Consider the following 21,496-nt stretch of genomic DNA (forward strand, 5'->3'; position numbering starts at 1 on the left):
GTATTCCCTTTCAATCCTTTTCACACTCTCCAGAGGGACAAAGCAATGTTTGAAGTTTGCCTGGTAGGAATTCACCTTTGTACTCCCCTACCTGCTCCAGATGGAAAAAACAGGAAAGTAATCCAAATCCTGAAGCATTTGGATCAAATAAAACGGCTCACTGCTGAAGGCAAAGTTTTGCCTACCTATTCTCAGACAGGTAGAACAAGAGAGGAGCAGTTCTTCATGTCTTCAAGCTTTTATTTATATATAGTGAAATAGTGCTTAAAGGTTGTTGTTCTCCAATTTACAATGTTCAGGGCTTGTCTACGTAGGAAAGTTTGGACAACAGTTGCAACAACTCTGGGAAGGAGAAAGGACTGTATGAGAAAGAAAATAGCAAGCATGACTAATTTTCCCACCTAAACTTAGCTTTTAAAAAAATAAGCATTTTTAAAGACAGCCACAAGCTGAAACAAAACAGCCTAAAAAAACCTCCCACCCTAAGCCCTCATTAGTTATCCATTAGAAGCCATACCAGAAAGCCAATGTAGCAGTTACAAATATACAATAGGTTTCTCCAGGAGAAACCTTAATAAACCCCACTAAGGTGTTCCAAAACATCTGTAACAGACTACCTGTAACATTTGAATGTTATGAATGTTTTGAATGCTTCAAATAAAGCCATGTTCTTTGTTGTCCAGCTTTTAAAGATTAAAGCTTTTAGGCAATAATGGTTCTTTAACTTTGTAAATAGTTGTACTGGGTCTGGCTGGGATAGAGTTAAATTTTCTTCATAGCAGCACACATAACACTGTTTTGGGTTTGCATAAAACAGTGCTAGTAACACACCAGTGTCTTGGTTAATGCTGAGCAGTGCTCCTACAGCACAGAGGTTTCCTTTTTCATTGCCACCTACCCCCCCCCCCCCCGCCCCCAAATCTGCAGCGACTCAGCTGGGGGTAGTCAAGAAGCTGGGAGGAGACACAGCCAGGACAGATGCTCCTAACTGACCAATGGGATATTCCATATGGGGTCATGCTCCAGCAATAAAAGCTCAAGGAAAGGAGGATGAAAGAGGGACATTTGGGGTTACAGTGTTTGTCATCCCATTGTAAACACCTGCCTGCTGACAGGAGATAAATTCCTTATATTGCTTTGCCTGTGCACACAGCTTTGCTCCCCTATTACACTGTCTTTATCCTTACGCATGAGTTTTCTTGCTTTTGTCCTGATGCTCTCCACTATCCCACCAGGGGGAAAAGTGTCTGAGCAACTGGATAGGGGCTCACCTGCTGGCTGGGGTCAACCCACCACAACAGCCTAGATTTTTAACTCAGTTACTTTAATAGTCCAGTCAGACAACAGTAATACATTCACATACAGTGCTGAGCTTTCAGATACTCCAGTTTATTACAGACTTAAAATAAAACATAATATAAAAAAAGTAGATTGCAAAGTTTTCACATCATGGAATGCCAATACTTACAAAAATTGAAATCATACCATTGAAAATACATGAAAGCTTGTGGAAAAAATATGGAAGATAGGGAAGAAGGAGAGAAAAGTATTGTCAGTTTAAAAAAAAAGATACATGACCCAAGCTTTTTTTTTTTAATAGAAAATTTAATATCATTGAGTCAAACAATCCTGTCTAGAAACATATTCATAATGAAGATTTTGAACCTCTAAATAACAAGGTCCCTTGCCCCAGTTAACTTACATTAAGATCACTTGTGTCCTACAAGTCATTCCCAAATACCCCTTGACTTATAAAGCGTATATCATGCTTAAGTTGATAGATTGTTTGCTACACAGTCACAAGAACAACAGTTTACAATTCTTAAGTTACAAAAATAGTTATCACTCATTAGTATTTTTATACATATCTCAAGCTATTATATTCACACTCTGTACAGTGGATGTTAACAGTGGTTAAGTTTGCTTCCTTAAACAAAACAAAAATAACTGACTGACAGTCAGACCCAAAATATTCAGGCACCATAATATACTTGCATGTCTGGCACTAAATATCCCTGCCCATGCAAAGCAAAAGCAGTTTCAGTACCCAAAAGACATATGCATCCAGGTTGTAAGACCCTTATGATGGTTGATGGAAGAGGCCAGTATCAGGATCAGTATGTTACTGCCACCAAACAGTCTCACGCTACACTGTAGGGCCTGACACTAATTGTACAGATTCTTTGCAGCCAACTGTTCCTGTCCAACAGGCCTGCCTACAGGCAGAAAAGCAGATTTACACGGCAAAAGCTGTAGGGCAGCAGAGCAAACTACCCCAAACTACCCCTCTGGTAATGACCAGAATTCCCCAGCTAAAGGTAGAATAGGAAGGTGACTTCTCAAGTAGACAAACACTGGATGTTTTTGCCATAACCAAATTATTGTTTTCAACATGTTTTGGTCGGGTTTTGGCTTGGGTTTTATTCTCTGCCCCCCAAGCCAAAAAAAAACAATCTAGATTTTTTGGCATCATCAGCACCAACACTTAACAGGTGTTCTGCTGGTTGCAGTAGTCCATTATTGAAGTACATTGGTTGAACTTGCATTACTTATCCTTCCCTTCCAGAAGTAACAGTAAGCCTGGAAGCATTGCTAGGGTTGTGGCATTTTGTTAGACAGGCAAGTAAAAAAACTTAGTTCTTAGAGGTATTACTGCTAGTCTTACTTATCTCTTAACTCTTAAAGTCCAGTCCAGCTGATGTTAAGCTTCACATAGCTGCCCAACTGTGAAACAAGTCACTCATTTCAGAAGATGCTGTCTGGGAACAGACAGATGTCCCGCTACAGATTTGGGGGGTGGGAAGAGAAGCAAAACCACAACTAAACCCCACATCACCACCACCACAGGGGGAAAAAAAAAAGGAAGCCTTAAATGCTGAATAAGAAATAACACTATTTTTCTTTTAACATTTCTGAATCTAGAAATCTCCCTCATACTACTCCAAGCACCATCCTTTCCATCATGAGGGCACAGCACTTCAATCAGATGTTTAAAGACCCTAATGTTTCAATCCAAGCACTTCAAGATTCAGTGCTCAAATGGTTAGCTTTATACACCACATACTAAAACACCAAGAGTCATGTTTGCAGTGTACTACTATGAAAAAATTTATTCACTTGCAGAATTTCAAGGACAATTTGGAGCAAGGTCAACTGAAGCATGTACTTAAGTTTGCCAACATAAGGCTGCAAAATATGAACACCACCATGTTAATATCAAGGTCATGCACACCTCAGAAGCGCATTAAGAACTTCAAAGCTATACCACACAGAAAAAAGATAGTTATGCTTGTCTTTATAAAAGATTAAGCAGCAACTATCCCCTAAATATCAAGATGAATGATGAACAAATTATAAATGAACTTCTACACGCTTTTCCCCACACCAGGAATTCAAGAGTAAGCATCATCTTTTAGTAAGAGCGCTTCCCTTTAAATCTCTCCAAATGGATATTTGATGGTTAGATCTTTGAGTTAGTTTGGTAGTTTTATTCATTCATTTATTTTTAAAGCATCATATTTAAAATGTAAAATAATTTTGTTGTCCAGGTCAGAATGGCTGAAGAGCCAACATCTTTATGCATTTAAGTGTTCCATATTAATTTACCTCATGTTGTAATTTTGAAATTTTAGTTATTCTATACAGAATACATTAAATTTTGCTTTTCAGTTGTGCCATTACAGTACAACATCTGGACCACTGTTTTAAGAGATAACTAACAGAGCTTCCACTTTAAAGTGCAACAGGTTTTGGTACAGGAATTGCTACAAAACTCAAGTGACAAGAATTATACTAGAAATAAATCCCTTGAAGCACAACACTACAATGCCAGTATATATGTATTTGATAGTATTCAAAGATTGTGGGGAAGTTACAAGTGAAATATGAATCACTTCAGAAAAAGTTCTTCAGAAACCACCTTACATACAGGAAAGCAGACCAGAAAAAAATTACAATTCTTCAAGCTGACCTTCTGGGAGAGAATTTGTACTTATTGATTTACAGTGAACCAAAGAGATTGCCTTTTTTATTTTAAAAATCAAGATAAAAAATGTGAGATAATTACAGGTCTGTCACTTGGATCTATTCTCATACCTTGTTTACAAAGTTATACAACTTAATACTGACTTCCCTTGCTCCCTTCGCATGTTTCCAAGCTCAGCCACAGAAATCAAGTCTAAGTTAAGTATTCAAACAGATGCTTGCCTGCTTATCTGATCAGATCTTATAAGTAGTAGTTAAATTCAAATACTTGCCTTGTTTGGTTAATAAAATGCTGACAGTTTTGCAAGGACATACAAGCACACGCAGAATCTTAAGCCTTTGATTCTCCTGTAACTGACTTAATTTGAGGATTCATCAATAGGATCTTTACCCCACCCTTTAAGATGAGAACTCTTAGTCATTCCATAAGTCTACTACACATTGATGGTGTTAAAGTTCACATCCATTAGAAATCCCAGATGACAGACATTAAAAGCTGTATCTTCCCCCTTCCACCACATACATGGAAAGAATAATTCCACTCATAATTCTTTATTTTAAATTAGCCAATACCAATGATTTCATGCAACATAAGACCAACAGATTTAGGTATATATTTTGCTCAGCATGTCTGCCAGACTTTCAAAGGTCAGTTTGAGTCTCAACACTGTGTAACAACAGTGTAACCTCCCCCCGCCATGCCTGTTAAAGTGGCATTCGTTAGTGTCACCAAATACTTTTATCATTGTGCCATTCAGTTATTTTAGATTAGCTTTTATCCTTTGAAGAAAAATTTGTTTTAAATTGATACAAATATCTGCCTAGAGCCCTTTTTTTCTACTTAAAAAAACAAAACAAAAAAACAACCCCAAACAAACAAAACCAACCTCTAGTTGTAAATACTTAGGCCTAGCAGAAAAAATCCATATCACTTGCTAGCTGACTTCAGATCTGGCACGATTTAAAGCAGAATTCTCTCCCTAATCTCCAATATAAGCAAATCTTTCTACAACAGGTAACATAGAAGAGTTTACCCCTCTGCTTCTACCCAGCTCCCCATTATCCTGGTCTTTAGTTATCACCTGTATCTTTTCGGACTATCACACAAGTTTCTGCATGCATTTTGTCAGCCACAGGACTAAACCTCATCTATACTCTAGGAAGACTAGAGTCAATTGTGAACTAGTTTCCCCCATGATTGTAAGCTGTAATAAAGAGTGTTTACTTTTAAGTGCCCAGATTCAAGAATAATTTTCAGAACATAACTACAGTAAGTCATCAGAATTGACTATTCCAGTTCTAGAAGTTCTCCAAAGCCAAAGGCTGACATCTTCATCTTATCAAGAATTATATGAAACTGACAATTTAGGTTCCAAAATTTTTCATAGACATTCAGAATAAGTGCTTATAGCAATTCAAAGAGAGAAGGGGGTTTTTTTTATGGTTACTTAATTTCTTTTAAATCAGCCTTACATCATCAATATTCTTTTCCCCACCCACCCAGTTAGGTCCACCTAAGAAAGGCTGACAAAGAAAAGTGTAATATAGACATGCACCTCCACTGAAGTACTGGAGCATAAGAGTTTGTTAGTTGCAAGAAGTTACTCAGCAGCCTTCTTCCATAGTGTTTATTGCCAATTCATTTTATATAGCTTATTTCCAGGAGATGGGCAGCATAAAAAACGCAACTTCTATTTTAAAAAAATATATTATTCATTACAATGCAGCAGTCTCAACAGTACCTTCTTACAGCTGCATCTTATCTAATTCAGAAATAAAACAATCCTGATCTAGTTAATTAAAAAAAAGTCTCGTACCTAACCCTTAGAACAGTCAGCCTTCAGAAGTCAAGCAACTCTGGACCCAAAATTTACAATCACCACATTTGATAACCCCAGAAATTCTCACTGTGCAAACTATCCTACTGAAAATATTTAATAGCTTTGTTATAAGTCAGTCATGATTACATCAACATTTACTCTTACAGAAAGAACTGCTTTATTCTCCCTTACATAACTTTGATGTGAACTGTGAGTGCTCTGGAGATTCAGGCAACTACTGCATTGCTTACTGAGCCTGCATACTAAATATACACACCTCAACATATTAACACTTAGAAGTAGCTTAGATACACAGTATATTAAAACAATAAAAATGATGAAAATTTACATCAAGCTGCCCAAACCCATGGCTCAAATAGTTTCCCATCTAGTTCCAACTGCACAATCTTGATTTTAATAGCTGTACTCAAAAGTTTACTAAAAAACAAAGTAGAAAAAACACTGTCAAAGTCTTTACCCATTTGTTTTCTACAGTCTTGAATTTTTCCTTTGTCAGTAATGATTCTGGGAGTTGGTTTTTGTTTTGTTTTTAAACCCAACTTTAAATCTAACAACATACATTCTCCTTACAACATCCCAGAGGTAGCAGGAGGCAGTATGAATGAAAAGATGCCAGATTCTAGAGTTGCACAATCAAGTATAGTGTCATCCAAGAGAGCTTTCCTAGCTTTCACAGACTGCATGTCACCTCTAATCATGTAGAGAAAACAAGAAGTAGAATCCCAAAATAAAGAACTATGGCCACTGGGTTACTAACAGAAGTTTCACACGCGGATACCTCAAAGTAATCTTGTTACTTAAGTAGTAATACTGCCAGTTTCAATAGTCAAATATCAATAACTGAAGTATAAACTTAAAATTTATGAGTATCAATTTTTTTAAAATGCTCATTAGTGACACATTTCACCTAAACACAGACATACACACAGTTACTCTAAGTTGATGTACCACACTGTAAGGAAAGGTCCCATTTCAGTTCAAGAATCTGATACTCCCCCTCTCCCTCCCACCACACAACTTGACAGAAGTGCTTACAGTAATAGAAAGCAAACAGAAGGGGAAAACACAACATTTAACAAGTGCATCTATATACATTTTGCACCTTTTCCCTCCTTGCATCTAAAGTGAACAGGTCACCATGTTCGCTATGCTTTACATGCACATACTCTCCCCTTCACATAGTACCAGTCCTATTCAAAGGATCTCTGCAGGCATCAACAGCAGTCATTCCACACTAACCAACAGGTGCTTTTATTGCGGAGGCTGAAGTACATTTAAATATTCTGACTGGCCCAGCTGGTAGGTGGTGTTTCCTCCACAGTCCACATACTGGTATCTCTCCTGGGATATCTGCTCAGAGTGGCCAAAGTAAGAGGTTGTCACTGTCACTCTTAAAAAAGACAAAACATAAGAGAGATTTGTTTTGTGAGAGGCTTGAGTTTGCCATTCTAAAGATCAGTGTTTTTACATTGCTAGGGGTTTTTAAGGAAAAAGTTTTGGAACAAAATAAGTTTTAAATAAGTTAACAATACTAGTTTACCACTATAGATCTTCTCCATTAACCTCAGCAGACTTTTTTTTTCTAAAGATAGTAAAGCTGAGGTTTACTCATTAATACCTTGCTTTGTGAGGAGAAAGCAAATCATTAGAGAAGCTACAGCCATGGTTGGTCTACACCTCCCCTCTTCAACCCCTCTAAAAAAAAACCAAAACCCAAAAAACCCCACCCCACCGTGCTGCTATTTATGCAGTCACAAAAAGTGGACTCTGGCCACATACTAAAGCCTGTAACTGTTTCAAAATCACGAAGATCTCGGCAATTTTTGAACAGTGGCTGATACACAAACTCATTTCAAAGTATTTGAGACCTTAATAGCTCCATGGCTACAGCCCAACTGCAGAGCAGATAGTAACAGTAGTAACAGTTCCACCTATTCAAGTATCTTTACACAACCAGAACCTGTCAAAAGACGCGGTTCTGTTTCAAGAACCATGAAGTTACTACACTAGAAAGCAAGCTGATTTCATTTTATCTGTGATGCACAGACTCCAGGATTAAGTATTTCTGAGTAATATTTCAACAAGAATTACATAGCTTTTAAAGTTGTTTCCAACAAATAGGAAGTTTCCATACTTACTGCATCATCACTACTATGTTATGCACTTTGATAGATAGTAAAGTACAGAAGTCACTGCAAAAAAGAAAAACAACTGTTAGCATTTGCATCCAGCTTTTACAGGTAATTATCCAAAAAGCAAGAATCGTGGCTTCAACTGGAAATTCTGCTGTCTGGGTATATACAGACTATACAGTTGCTAGCAATGGCAACTAAAACACTTGTTGAAAAACACTGCCAGTGACTGTATACTCACCCTCACCTAGGTCTACTTTTATATACATACTCTTGCTCTCACATGAACTATATTAAAAAGTGCTTGCTTACATGTAATGCTTGCCAACAAAAGTGTCCTGTGAAACAGTGTTCACACCATCTTTCAGAAGCTAACCAAAGTTAACCTGAACCACTACCTTAAAGCATGTCAACATCACTTCATCACTGATGAAGACTTTTACTATGAAGGGATATAGACATGATTTGCTGCAATTTCACTTCACATGAAATTGATACATAGGAAGGAAAATTTACAACAAAAGGTCAAGGTTATGCCAACCTCAGCATCTTTTCAAGTAAAAGCAGCAATTTCTATGAAAAAAAAAAAGTCCTGAAGGCTTGCTATTCTTGCTCAAAAAGTATCAAGAACTTAGGAAAGTCCCCCCCTTTTTTTTTTTCACTCATCCACTTCTGTAGTATGCAAGGTAACCTTTAACCAATCTGCAGAGATCTCAAGTCAGAGTTATTGTTCTCTTGTGAGATACCCTTTTCAGACTTACATCTTCTGACATGCACCTACATATCAGTTATACAGAGCACTATGTAAATGTATACTTCCCCCTACTTAAATCAATTGCTCTTGGTCACAAATTTATCAGCTCTGGAATGAAAGGCATGTGATCAGTGCAATAAGATTGCATGGCAGCCACCCACAATATTTGCATGCCATTGTCATTCTTTTCCCCAGCACCAAACACATGATGAAGTATTAAACAGTGAATGAACACAGGTGATCCAAACTGTACGAAAATACAAATAAAACAGTCCAGTATTAAAAGTTGTTTTATATTGATATCTGTAGTAATAACAAATATTTGGATTTTTCTCCCTGCTAGGCTGAAAACAGGATTTAGCTAAACCATAATGCCAGATAGTTATTGTAATTTTCTAATCCAAAATATAGACAACCTGTAACATAACATTAAGCCAGCTCATATCCAACAGCACATACTGGCTGACAAGCAGAAAGGTACACCACCAACATAATCTGGACTTAAAAATCTCCAGTATGTGGAAATAAATCTGTTTAAAAAAACCCAAAACACACAAGCCAACGAACCAAAAAAATCCCTGTAAAAAACACACACACACACACCACACAGCACAAAACTGTAGCCAGGAAACTACATTGAAGGTGAACTCCTCATTGAGCCAGCTCTCTATAATTAATGTGTGGAAATGCCCTGTATGATGTGGATTTCATATCAGAAGACCGCATACAGGTCTTCTGAATCCAGATGACTGTATGCAGACACTTCAGGTCTCCAAGATCTCCTGTATTCAACCTAAGCTGATTTTACAGGACATACTCTCCAGGATCCAAACAACTAGCTAGTTAAGACTAACACAAGACCTAAATTGACTATCTGGGGAAACACCAAAATGTGATCCACTACAAACTCCAATGCTATAACGCACAATACTATCTGTATTACAAATATCCCAGGGCCTTCACTGGAGTCAAGTTAGATATCTGTGTGTGGAGAAAAAACTCAAACACAGTAAAAAATTGTCATGGTTTAACCCCAGCCAGCAACTAAGCACCACGCAGCCGCTCACTCACCCCCCCCCCCATCCAGTGGAATGGGGGAGAAAATCCAGAAAAGTAGTAAAACTTGTGGGTTGAGATAAAAACGGTTTAATAGAACAGAAAAGAAGAAACTAATAATGATAACACTAATAAAATGACAACAGCAATAATGAAAGGATTAGAATATACAAACGATGTGCAGTGCAATTGCTCACCACCCGCCGACCAACACCCTGCTAGCCCGAGCAGCGATTCCCTGCCCCCACTTCCCAGTTCCTATACTAAAATGGGATGGTATGGAATACACCGTTGGCCAGTTTGGGTCAGCTGCCCTGGCTGTGTCCTGTGCCAACTTCTTGTGCCCCTCCAGCTTTCTCGCTGGCTGGGCATGAGAAGCTGAAAAATCCTTGACTTTAGTCTAAACACTACTTAGCAACAACTGAAAACATCAGTGTTATCAACATTCTTCGCATACTGAACTCAAAACATAGCACTGTACCAGCTACTAGGAAGACAGTTAACTCTCCCAGCTGAAACCAGGACGAAAATACAAAACTCCACTAAGACCAGCTTAAGCTATGTTGGCTGGTTATTCAAACTAAGGAAGCTCACTTGCTGTCTCCAGGGTTGCTCCATACAGCGAGCTCAGGCTTCCCAGGCTTTCAAGACTCACAATACAGTGAAAGAGCAGAAACCCATCAGTGACAATAACCGTCAACAGGTCAGGAAGGTCAACTAATACTAACTGTGTAACATACAGAAAATCTGGAGAAAATGAACAACTACAGTTTTGTGTGTAGCTCAAATTCTGTTTAGTACATTCTGAACACATCAGAACAAAGCTAGTGAGTGCTACTCACAAGCACTAGGACCTTGTATCAGCCTGTACAAGAACTTAGATCCTTAACTGACACAAACTTCCATAGTTATGGGTCGCTTATCAGTTATAGCCCATGCTTGGCATCACTGTGCTGAAGCAATGATTATTTTCACATGTGTACAAATCACCTATTAGTCTGCTCTTCTAGTAACATTCACAAACACTTGCTGTCCTGAAGGAGGGCAAGTGCACATTACAGACTACTGGCACTGACACATGACCATTTCTCTGCCTCTACTCCAAGACTGCACAATCTACCTCTGATCTGGACCAGTGAGCACATCGTTGTTCCACACCGTTGCCAAGGCTGCAGCTATCAAGCAGAAAAGCCTGAAATCCACTCAGTTCAATCTACAGGCAGAGCAGCTTTTGCCTGTCCACATCCAAAGTCATACAGGTTTTCTAAGGTTAGTCACCAGCTTGCAGGTAAAAGTTGCAGTGATTGTTGGGAACATTCAACAGCATTACTGAAATTAAGGCCACAATACTGACCATGAAAGAAGTCTCAACACATTATTGCACAAAAAGCACAACCAGGTAGGTATTAGCATGAGTTCTATGAAGGCCACGTTTATCTATTCCTCATGCATCCAAAGGGTGAGCAGATCCACAGGATTCAGCGTTTACATAAAGCTAACTTACGTGATTTTAAGAGGTGACAGAAGTACAACACTTTCTGCTTAAAGTTAGTGCCCACTTTGCTATTTCATATCTATTTCAATTTATTCCAATACTTCAAAGCTGTTTCTCTTCCACCCCAAAGGGGCTGGCATCACTGAACCTGCAGAGACCTGAAGTCTCAATAGTTAACCCTTTCTGTTCAGTCTGCATTTCAGTGTAAGAGAACTAATACTTGGTTTTGTTACCATGATATACTGAGCTAATAGTCTGTTGGTCAAATGAACTTTCAGAAGCTATGAATAAAACCGCTTATAGGACAGGCTGTAAACACTGCTTACTTTTGTATACACATGGTCTGAAGAAAAGCAATACAAATTAGCCTCTAATTTGTATAGAATTAAACACAAATTCCCTCTACCGTCAGAGAAATTTGTGGGAAAGTTACTAAAGAATGTGTTAGGGGAACACACCCGCACCTTCACCCCCCAAAGCAGCAGGTCTTAGCTATTGCCAAGGCCTAAAATATTGGGATAGAGATACCATTCAAAGTGCTGAGAGCCAGGTACAGCAAGCCAGTATATGAAACAACCGTGGTTTCAGTATTTTTCAGTACTATTAAACTCACACAAAGAAAATGCCACAACATCTCTCCAAATACATTTCTGCTGACTTTGAAAAAAATCTTTTTTAGCACCACTGTAATTTTTAATAAGATCCATGTGACATTTAGAGGTTAATACACTTACAACATGTAGCTCATTTCATCTTGTATGACTGTGGGCACCATATAGTCAATCTGGAAAAAAAAAAAGGAAAGAAAAAAGCAGTGCAAACACAAATGAGTAGATTTATATATGAAGATTAACAGGTATTCAACTTTGAAAGCCTATCCTATTTACCTGTTTCATATCCAGAGGACCAATGTTGGTGATGTTGTTTAGCCGTGCTTTGCCAATAACTGTTTTTGAAAACTGAACTTGGGCTGTGATATTTGCCACTTCAACAGAATAATAGTTGTTGTTCGTTATATTTAGTGTGTTCTGAAAAAAAACCAACCCCAAACATAAAACATTAACAGCTATCCATTCTGTGTATCGTGATGAGCACACATTTTGAACTTTGTGCCTGAGACAGTAATACCTGAAATTATGCAAGTATATTTTCCTGCCTTCTAGGATTGGGGGCGGGGTGGGGCATAAGGGACCATCACTTAACCCCTTGCTCAGTTTTTTGTGCACCAATATACTGACTAGCGCAAACTTCTGCACAACTTCCCTGGTGCCCACCCTCCACTGCAAATACTGCATTTCTTTCTATCCTAAATTATTTCTCCCTGGAAATTTAGCTATCACAGGAGCCTTTTCTCCATAGCTGCTTTGCTTTATTTAAAAGGAGGAACACCACCAAAAGTCTTTAGGCAATCTGTATTGACTGCATTACCAAGAAGTCAAGAAGCATGTGGAAAGAAACCCTTTGAGTTTTAAGGTGGATAAGAAATCATTTTTCCTCAAACCCAATTTTGACAGATGCATGATAACAGGGCAGCGTTTAATAACATCCTTTCATACACACACTGCATTTTACTCATATTCCAAAAATAATGCAGAGAACTCCAAAGTCACTGGTCCCATGAAAACAGAAGACTCAATAGTAGCTTGCAACTACACCTCTATTAGCTATAGCTACAGGAACCAGCCACAGCATGTCCAGTCACATTTTTCAAACTGGTCATTGCATCTGCTGGTATTTCTTAAGGCACTAACTAAGCTTACCAGCCAGACCACAATTTCTATGTATATTAAACTCTCACAGTAGTATCTCCTGTTGCATTTATCCATTACAAACATCCAAACAGATAGCTAGACTTACCGTAATATTTAGATATATTATACGTCTACCCTGTTCATAAGTGACATATACTGACTTCACACCAATGTATTCAACGTCAATTGAGCGAGGAAACAAGAAGAATACAGCCAGTCCAGAAAGTAGTAAACATACAACTACAGAAGCAGTCACGTAGAGCTTTCTGGAGAAAAAAAGAGCACATTTCAGAGTCAAAAGCACAGTAAACAATAGTGGAATGTTATTTTCTTTTAAGTGATAAGGAGCATGACTAGTCAATACAACTAGTTCAGTCTATTTCTAGCTTCCATTAGCTTCCAAAGGGGAAAAAAAGCTATGCTGCACTTCACATCTATGTCTGAAACAGAGATGTTACTCTTGTATATACATCAGAAATCAAGTTTCAAAACATGTGGTTATCCCAACATTTGTAACAAAGATGAAAATGGAAGAGGTAACTACATATGTGCTTTGAAACATAAGCACTTCTTAAAATTTATTTATAGCAGAACTTTTGTCATTCTGTGGGACTCTTGCACAACACACCCAGAAAGGAGAATAAAACTCTTATATGCCTTACACAGGATTCTTCATCATAAGAGATTTTCAGGGAAAGTGTTAGACTCCTGCTAAGGAACAGGAAATTCACAATTAACTTAATATAAAAGGGGGGAAGGGGTGTATGTTAATTAAAAAAATACACAAATAAAAGGCTCAACTGCAGCTCCAATTTTCTCAAAATTAGAACACTAAAGGAATATGTTTCAAATTTGTACTACTATTATATCAGATGTATGATCCAGGACAGTATTACATGAAGTTACTGTATTTTTTTTCTTGGCACTCATTTCTGTTTACTACAGAAACATCCAAACACTAAGGAAAAAGAAAAAAACAAAGTGTCAGAACAAGAAGCCCTGAGCACTGTAATTAAATCTTTAAGTAGATCCTAGAAAAAAATAATTAAATATGCTGCAACAGAATGACAATATGTTGATTTTGCTAGCTGTTCAGAGCTTTACAAATGAATTTCTAGGTGACTTATTTTGTAGTAGTAGCCCAAAGAAGTTATCACTTTACTCAAGACTTTAACACTGAGGATGTATCTGCTTAGATCAATTAAGATGCTACAGAGACTGAGAAATACTTGCATAATTACTGTAGACATTCAGATAAATATCTACATGAAGAGATCATACAGCATTACTTAGCTTTGTAAGAGATACTGTGATGGGAGTATGTACACCTGTTAATAAATAACTCTCCGAGAGTTAAAGGCTGAGGCGGATATTACTCACAAGCAGGATTCTTTCAATACTGAATCCAAGAAAACATTCCAGTGATTTTTGCTTGATTCTTCTTAACACTGTCTCCTTTAAATTGCTGAATTTTAACTAGAAGAGAAGAATTAACTGTAGATTCATGTATCACAACTAACTATTAACTTACGTTCTTCTTGGCCTCAGTCTCTGATCACTGTATGGAATTAAGGCTACCAGCTGATTTTCCTGCCCTGGAAACAAAAACACCCTTTCAGAATTTAAACAAACAAAGAATACATATTTTTGCAGTTATTTCAAACAAAGAGTACCCCTTATAACTTAATGGCAACAAAGAATAAACACTAAAGTTAAACATTTAAATTCCAGATAACAACCCAAGTGGAATACTACTGTAGCTTATGTCACTTTCTGAAATAGAGCGCAGCTTACACAACATGGAGAGGAAAAAAACACCAAGCCCACAAAGACCAAAACAGCAACAAATTCTGTGCTGCATACATAAACAGGAGGCAGCATGCCTCTGGCACCATTTCCTGGAGAGAAATGGAGGTACATTAACAGCTTCCAGCTGTCTATGCCAGACCATACAAAGTCATACGACAAAACATTCAGAAGTTCAGACAGGAAGAATTGATCCAGAAAGCATTCTACATGCACTCTTCTGAAAAGCAAAAGTCAGGTTTGTTTTAAAAAAAAATAAAAAATTGGGGTGACTGGCAGCATAATTTATATATACAGTGCATTCTGGAAATCACTGGTATATACAACCATTTCTCATGGGACTGAGCTGCAGCACCCTGGAAGTCAAAAAAGTATCTACTGGAATTCCTCCAAGCAATAAGTTACTTCACTAGAGAGCATTTTTAAAAGGGGGATATCTTAACAGTAGAAATAAAGAACAAGCACAGATGAGTTGTTGAAAATACACAGACTACATTTGCCTGTATAGCTTTTGCTATTTGCTATACAAGAAAATGGAATTGAGATTCATCCATATGAGAACAGAGAGGCCTCAAGACCATGTCAGATTTGTATTTTTTAAGCCAAGTGCAGAATTTGGCCAGCACTATCACTTAGCTAATCAGCCACTTAGAAGTGATTCCATGCTGAACCACTAAGCTGAGCAAAGCTTGCTAAGCAGGTAGCAGTATGTAACATCAACCTTCTAAAAAACCTCTACCAATTTAAAACAGTTCTTCATCTCAGCTTCAATGAAGCATCTTCAGCTTTTGAACAAAACAGCCCAGTCCTACTTTCCTACTTTACCATACTGAAAAGCTAAAGATGTCCAAGTAAAACACAATTCCACGTGTTTATTACACACTTTAGTCATCATATCACATTACGTATCTTCCCTACTAGTCATTCAGTCATTCTGTGAACACTTAGTTTTTCCCCTACTCCCATCAGAAAATCCCAAACATGATTTTTTTTTTCCTAAAGCAATGAGGAATAATTAGACAGCCCTATTTGTTCTAATAACTCATTTAAAGTTCTAGCTTTAATCACATTATTTCGTTAGAATGTACGGACAACATGCATTTTTAATAGTTACTGCAAAATGGTTAACAAATTAACTCACATTTGTTTAAGTATCACATTCAAGAATCCTATAGTCAAAGAAATAAGCTTTTGAACATAAGAATCGCACTATTTTTAAATTTTAGCTAGCACCATTCTGAGTAAGACTTGCTATTGATATTATCAAGTATTTCAAGTTAGCAAGCTAGCAGAACAAACTTCCTTCTCGTCTTTCAGTTAATTTTTAGTTGCCTAGCTTTTCCACACTTCAAGTTTACTGAATTCAGAGGTACTCAAAGAACACATCATAGTATAAAGTTTAACAGCTAAACCACAAATCTCTTATGATATTTGCAACCATTTAAATATCCTCTGCCCCCTGCCACTTATTCACAGGTGAGACAGAAGTAATTGTGAACTATACCAGAACCTAATCTGACTGAAGACCATGTACAAGGACAATATGGCACAGACATCAGTCAATTTTCCCAAGTTGCTGGTCAAAATCAGTTCTGAGAGGTTTTACACCCAATAATCTATCTTGGATAAGAGTTCTGGCAAAAGCAAAGCAGTCCCAAACATGAAACCTTCTCATCAGTTCCTCCCCTGCTCAAAGGGAGAATTTTACAGCTGAAGCAGAAGGCTGTGCCTTGGCACACTGTATTTGCCACTCTCTCCTTTTGCCCAGTTTCAGACACCCTGCATCTTTCTTTCAAAGCTCTCTTCCTAAATAGCTATTGAGGCGGCTTATCGTATAGAAGTGTAACACAGAATTTTTTATTAAAAGGAAAAGCAAAGGATGAGGGCAGTAAGCAAACAAAACAGTTAGGCACAAAGACTAATGCTGTGCAGCCTACTCCTTCCCAGGGCAGCCAGAAATCCTATATATTTTCAACTCCCAGCTGGGGTCCTCTGTCTAGCAGGGACAGATGGGACAAAGGGAAGGTAAAGGAAATTGAGGGGCACTGGCAGCAGTGAGGGCAAGAAAAATTCATTATAAATTATCAGGGAAAAGGTGTCATAGCACAGGTCTACTTTTCACTCTGTATTTGCAGCTGTTTTTGCAGACATATTGATTCAAATAGTTTAAAATAAGTAGTTAAAAAAATGCAATAAAATGTCAGGAGAACAAAGGTTTGCAAATTCAACTTGCAAGAGCTAGGGTTATGTGCGAATTTAAAGCTGAGAAGCAAGGAACACTGGCATTGTACAGACAAGAGAAGACCCAACAGGTAACAGCCAAAGCTGACTCAATTTGTTTTGTTCATCCAGTGTAATCATAACAAAATGTTTAGTGCGAAAAAGTCAAACACTTCATCTTGACTAGGAGAGCTATTTGTTACAGCTTATTATAGTTACAGCTGCACATGGTTATGAGGTAAATTTATGGGTTAAAAAAAGAAATAAAGAAAACTTACCTCGTGGAATTCTTCCTGTTCCCTGGCAAGTTGGGCAGGTGACGCTGTCTCTTCCTGTAAATTCCACGTAGGGAAACTGTGATACATCTCCACATCTGCCATCTTCGTTGTGCGATTCTGAGTGAACTAACCCATTTCTCATATTATCAGACACTGTGCCTCCATCATAGCCATCTTCCTTGCATGTGTGCATAGGCAGGTGAGAAAGTGATTTTCCCATGTCTAAAATAACAATCAGAAGAAAGCTTTCAGGGACAACGATTCAGACACAGCTTGCATTTATTCCTCCACATCAGGTAACTGTTAGTCTATGGTCATTACTCTGACAAGACTCATGTTTCCCTCTGTTCGGATCCCTTAAGCCCTGTAAAACGCTAAGGCCCTGTCATGCTGGAGTTGATCCCAAGCTGTAAGAACATGAACTAACTGGGACTTTTGTTCAGATCCTCCAATACACACAGGTTGAAGGGAGATCGACAAGAGGCTTTTAAGTTAGAACAGCACAATTGCTGGCAAAAGGTTACAACAGTCCAGCAGCGCTTTTCAAAGGATTGCTATTGTACAGATTTTCACAAAATACATTAATCTTTGTGTAAAAAAAAAAAAGTCAAGACTGGGCTCTAGAAAGCAAGTTTGCAATTTTCAGTGGATTCTACACACACTACAGACTCAATTCTAATAAGCTTTTTAGGTTGGACTTGATTTGAGAACACAGGATCAGCTACTAGTTTCCAAGCTAGAAATATAGTTCTCCAGGTGTTTAAACTGATGATTCCCTTTAATCCAAAGGAGGACGGATTCACAGGAAAGTCAAGGAAAAAAAACAGGAGTTACTTTAACATAGCTGCTGGCAATACACAGCATTTATAAAGACTTGTTAAAAAAAAGTATTAATCACAAATACGTATGCAAATTTTAAAATTTTCTCATTAGTGTAGCTTTTCAGTCATGACACTGAAACTACCTTGAAACACAGAACACCTGAAACTAAAGGCTGTGATGGAGTGATACAAGTGGAAACCTTCCTAATTTGCAACAGGTGGAAAACAAACTCAAAGTTAAAAAATAAATCTGTACAGTAGTGGCAATCAGTTGTACAGTTTATCCTCACACCCATTTTAGTTACTTAACACACAGAGACATCAGCCACTCAATTCACCAGTGTCTCGGGGAACAGGATGATTTAAAAAGAGTATGCAAAACTTTTTTTTTTTCCTCCATTGTAAGTGGCATTTTTAAAGTAGCTGCTAGTAATGATCATGCTCATTCACTGAGGAAGAAAGCCTTAAGAGGAAGATTAAGGGAGCAAAGCAAGTCAGAATATTTTAAACCAACCCCTCAAGACAGAACAGAAAGATCTCAAATATGGTGATGGTAACGCAAGCACAACATTAATTCATTATATTGCCACAAAGCCTAGGTGAACGTAGGAGGGGAAAAGTAATTCAACAAATGCCAACAAGTCCCAGTTACTGTTCCAGCAAATATGCAGCATTATTTTATTTATTTAAGTCATTAAACCCTTACAAGAAGGAAAACTATTTATCCTTATGCTGCTACAGCACTTTTTAAACACTCTAAGTTTGGGAGCCATTCAGGAATGGGAGTTGTTGAACTGAAAATTAAAACTATTGAGCTATTGAAAAAAATTTTCTTAAAAAGCTGTTGACAATGTTGAGGATTACTCCACATGGGGTTTTTGCTTACCGTTCTCCTTGTAGCTGACCTACAGCCTTTAAGCTACGAAATTTAAGTCTTGCAGCTTAGGCAATAGCTGTCACAGTTAGAGGCCTGAAAGCTCAGGGAACAATCCCTGGTGCTGTTGTGCTACAACTGTATTCAACTTACCTGCTCTACTGATGGTAGGCTCAGGCCATGTCTACATTAACAACTAAATACAGAACAAGTAGCAACTCCATAGAAATAAACAGTTATTGAGGATCCAACATCCACACTACACTATACACATGTTTTTGTGCGTTTATTTCATACTAGCTCTTGTCTAGCCTGACAACACTCACTCACAACTGGAGTGCACCTAGCTTTAGCTTCTTCCAAAAGGAGGAGTTCATGCACTCCCAGATCACAATGACATGAACCAAAGTGCAGAAAGCAAGGATGAGTGGGAACTCATTTCAAGAGCACACCCTTTATTTGAATTGATACTAATGCAGATGTATCCTCTAATGCCAGCTGTACCTGAGCTTCACTAATTAGAATTTAATTACTGTTCTACTACCAGAGACTTAGAGACATGTCTTGGTTCACAAATGAGAAAACAGAAAACCACCTTCAGGTGAAATGTGTTCCTCCAACATGCTCTTCCCCCTGCAACCAAGCACTGAACCTTATTACAGCTGACCAAAAAACAAGAACACTTTGTTCTTTTATCCAACACTTATATGCTGAACAGTAGCAGTCCTAGGAATATATCATCTTCATAGGTGACAGCCTCCACACCACCATCAAAGCCACAAACCATCCTTCCTTAACAGCTGTGCTTTGACCAAGTCTCTCCCTCATACTGATGTATACACTCTAGTCTCCTTGGACTTTCCTGGGGTTTCCTTGAATTCACAGTCTGTTAGAATGAGTTTGGTAAATTAAAAAACATTGTGATAAGTAGCTTTTGTTTAAGACTGCGCCCTTCAGCTTGCTACGGCACCGTAGCATGAGAGTACGTAGACAAAACCCAAACAATGTTCCAGGCATACAGAACCACCACATCCTGAGTTACATGCAGGACTCGGGGAAAAAAAAATTTTTGTTTATAAACTCAATGAAACTTTAAACTAGACTGTTATACTTGTTCAAAGAGTTAGGCTGGCATTCTTAGCCCTTATATGCAAGCATATAAACTTGAGGTTTACAAACCTACTTCTTTTTCAAAACAGCACGACTTTTTAAGCACGACCACCTTCTGCCCTACCAGCTGTGGCTTAATCACCAACGTTGCAAGCTCCTCCGAAACAAGAGGAAGCCGCAAGATAAGGTGATGACTTGGCAGTCACAAACTCGCCCAGCACGGGCAGGCATCTCCAGTGCTGCCTTTCACGACCCCTTTAGAGACCCACCTCTCAGACACAGCCTGTTCGCTAAGACTGGCACTGCCAAAACCACAGGAGTCAAGAACCTCCCTCAGATTTATGGATTTTCTCGCCCGTCAAGACAGAGCGGCAGCTGCTCTCGCAAACATGGCGAAGTTTCCAGCCGGCGGCCGCGGACCAAAATCCGGCAAGCTCGGCCGCTGCCAGGCTGCCCCGGGCGGGCCCCTGCACCCGCCCGGCGGGGGGGGGCGAGTCGGGAGGGGGTGGTGTGCGGGTGTGTGTCTCGGCGCGGAGGGGCGCGGGCGGCCGCCCCGGCCGCCCGGAGGCAAGCGAGGCCCCGCCGCGGGCCTGTCCGGGCCTCGCCGAAGCCCACGAACCACCGCCGCGGCCCCCCCGCCCGGCGCCCGGCTCCGCCAGGGCCTCGCAGCCACAGGCCGCGCTCGGCCCGGCTCCCGCCCCAGGCATGCCGCCGACCCCCGGCTCCCCTCTGCCGCCGGAGCGGCCCTCCCCACCTGCGGGCCGGGGGAGGGCGAGCTGCAGCGAGCACGGCGAGGCAGCAGAACCGGAGGCTCCAGGTACGACGCAGCTGCCCCGGCGCTAAACCCCGGATCCGGGGCGTGCGCAGGCGCGGGGCGGCGGGGGGCGGTGCCGCCTGGGTCCCGTCCCGTCCCGTCCCTGTCGGCCGCGGGCGGGGCTGGGCCCGGTTCCCTGCGGGGGCCGGGGCGCGGGGCGGCGCCGCCGCCGTTCCCCTCGCCGGTGGGCGCCGCGTCGGCGGTGGCTGCTGCGGCCCAGTGGGGCCGCGCCGCACCTGCCCTCCTGGTCGGCGGAAGGCTCGGTGCCCCGGCTGAGGGGTGCGGGGTGCTCCCGCACCTCGGGCCCCAGGGGTGGGGGTAGAAGCAAGGGTAAGAGAGGGGGAAATCGGGAGATGGCGCAGCTCCTCTCCGCAGCTAAGGGACGGAGGGCAGAGCGGGTTTCCTCCCTAAGTTCTTCTGTCAGCAGTCGTCCAGGAAATGATCACAGAAAATAGCCTGCCCCGACCCAAACATGTGCTCAGAGAAGAAAGTTCTGCACGTAGATTTACCTGGTCCAGTGCCAGGCCATTTATCCCCTTTGTCCTTGGACCTTCCTGGTG

General features: G+C 39.9%; 1 protein-coding gene across 1 annotated transcript; it reads right to left on the reverse strand.

Annotated features, from left to right (window-relative positions):
- Positions 1 to 1,370: 1,370 nt before the first annotated feature.
- Positions 1,371 to 21,022, reverse strand: TMEM106B (transmembrane protein 106B). Its single transcript, XM_069774345.1, has 8 exons — positions 20,877 to 21,022; positions 17,318 to 17,539; positions 14,545 to 14,608; positions 13,120 to 13,279; positions 12,150 to 12,290; positions 11,997 to 12,046; positions 7,964 to 8,017; positions 1,371 to 7,215 (listed from the first exon to the last, which is right to left on the reverse strand). Exons 2-8 carry the CDS (start codon positions 17,535 to 17,537, stop codon positions 7,077 to 7,079), a joined length of 828 nt encoding a protein of 275 aa, XP_069630446.1. The 5' UTR covers positions 17,538 to 17,539; positions 20,877 to 21,022; the 3' UTR covers positions 1,371 to 7,076.
- Between the last annotated feature and the right edge of the window lie 474 nt (positions 21,023 to 21,496).

The sequence above is a fragment of the Haliaeetus albicilla genome, chromosome 2, assembly GCF_947461875.1.
Source record: "Haliaeetus albicilla chromosome 2, bHalAlb1.1, whole genome shotgun sequence".
Classification (NCBI taxonomy): Eukaryota; Metazoa; Chordata; class Aves; order Accipitriformes; family Accipitridae; genus Haliaeetus; species Haliaeetus albicilla.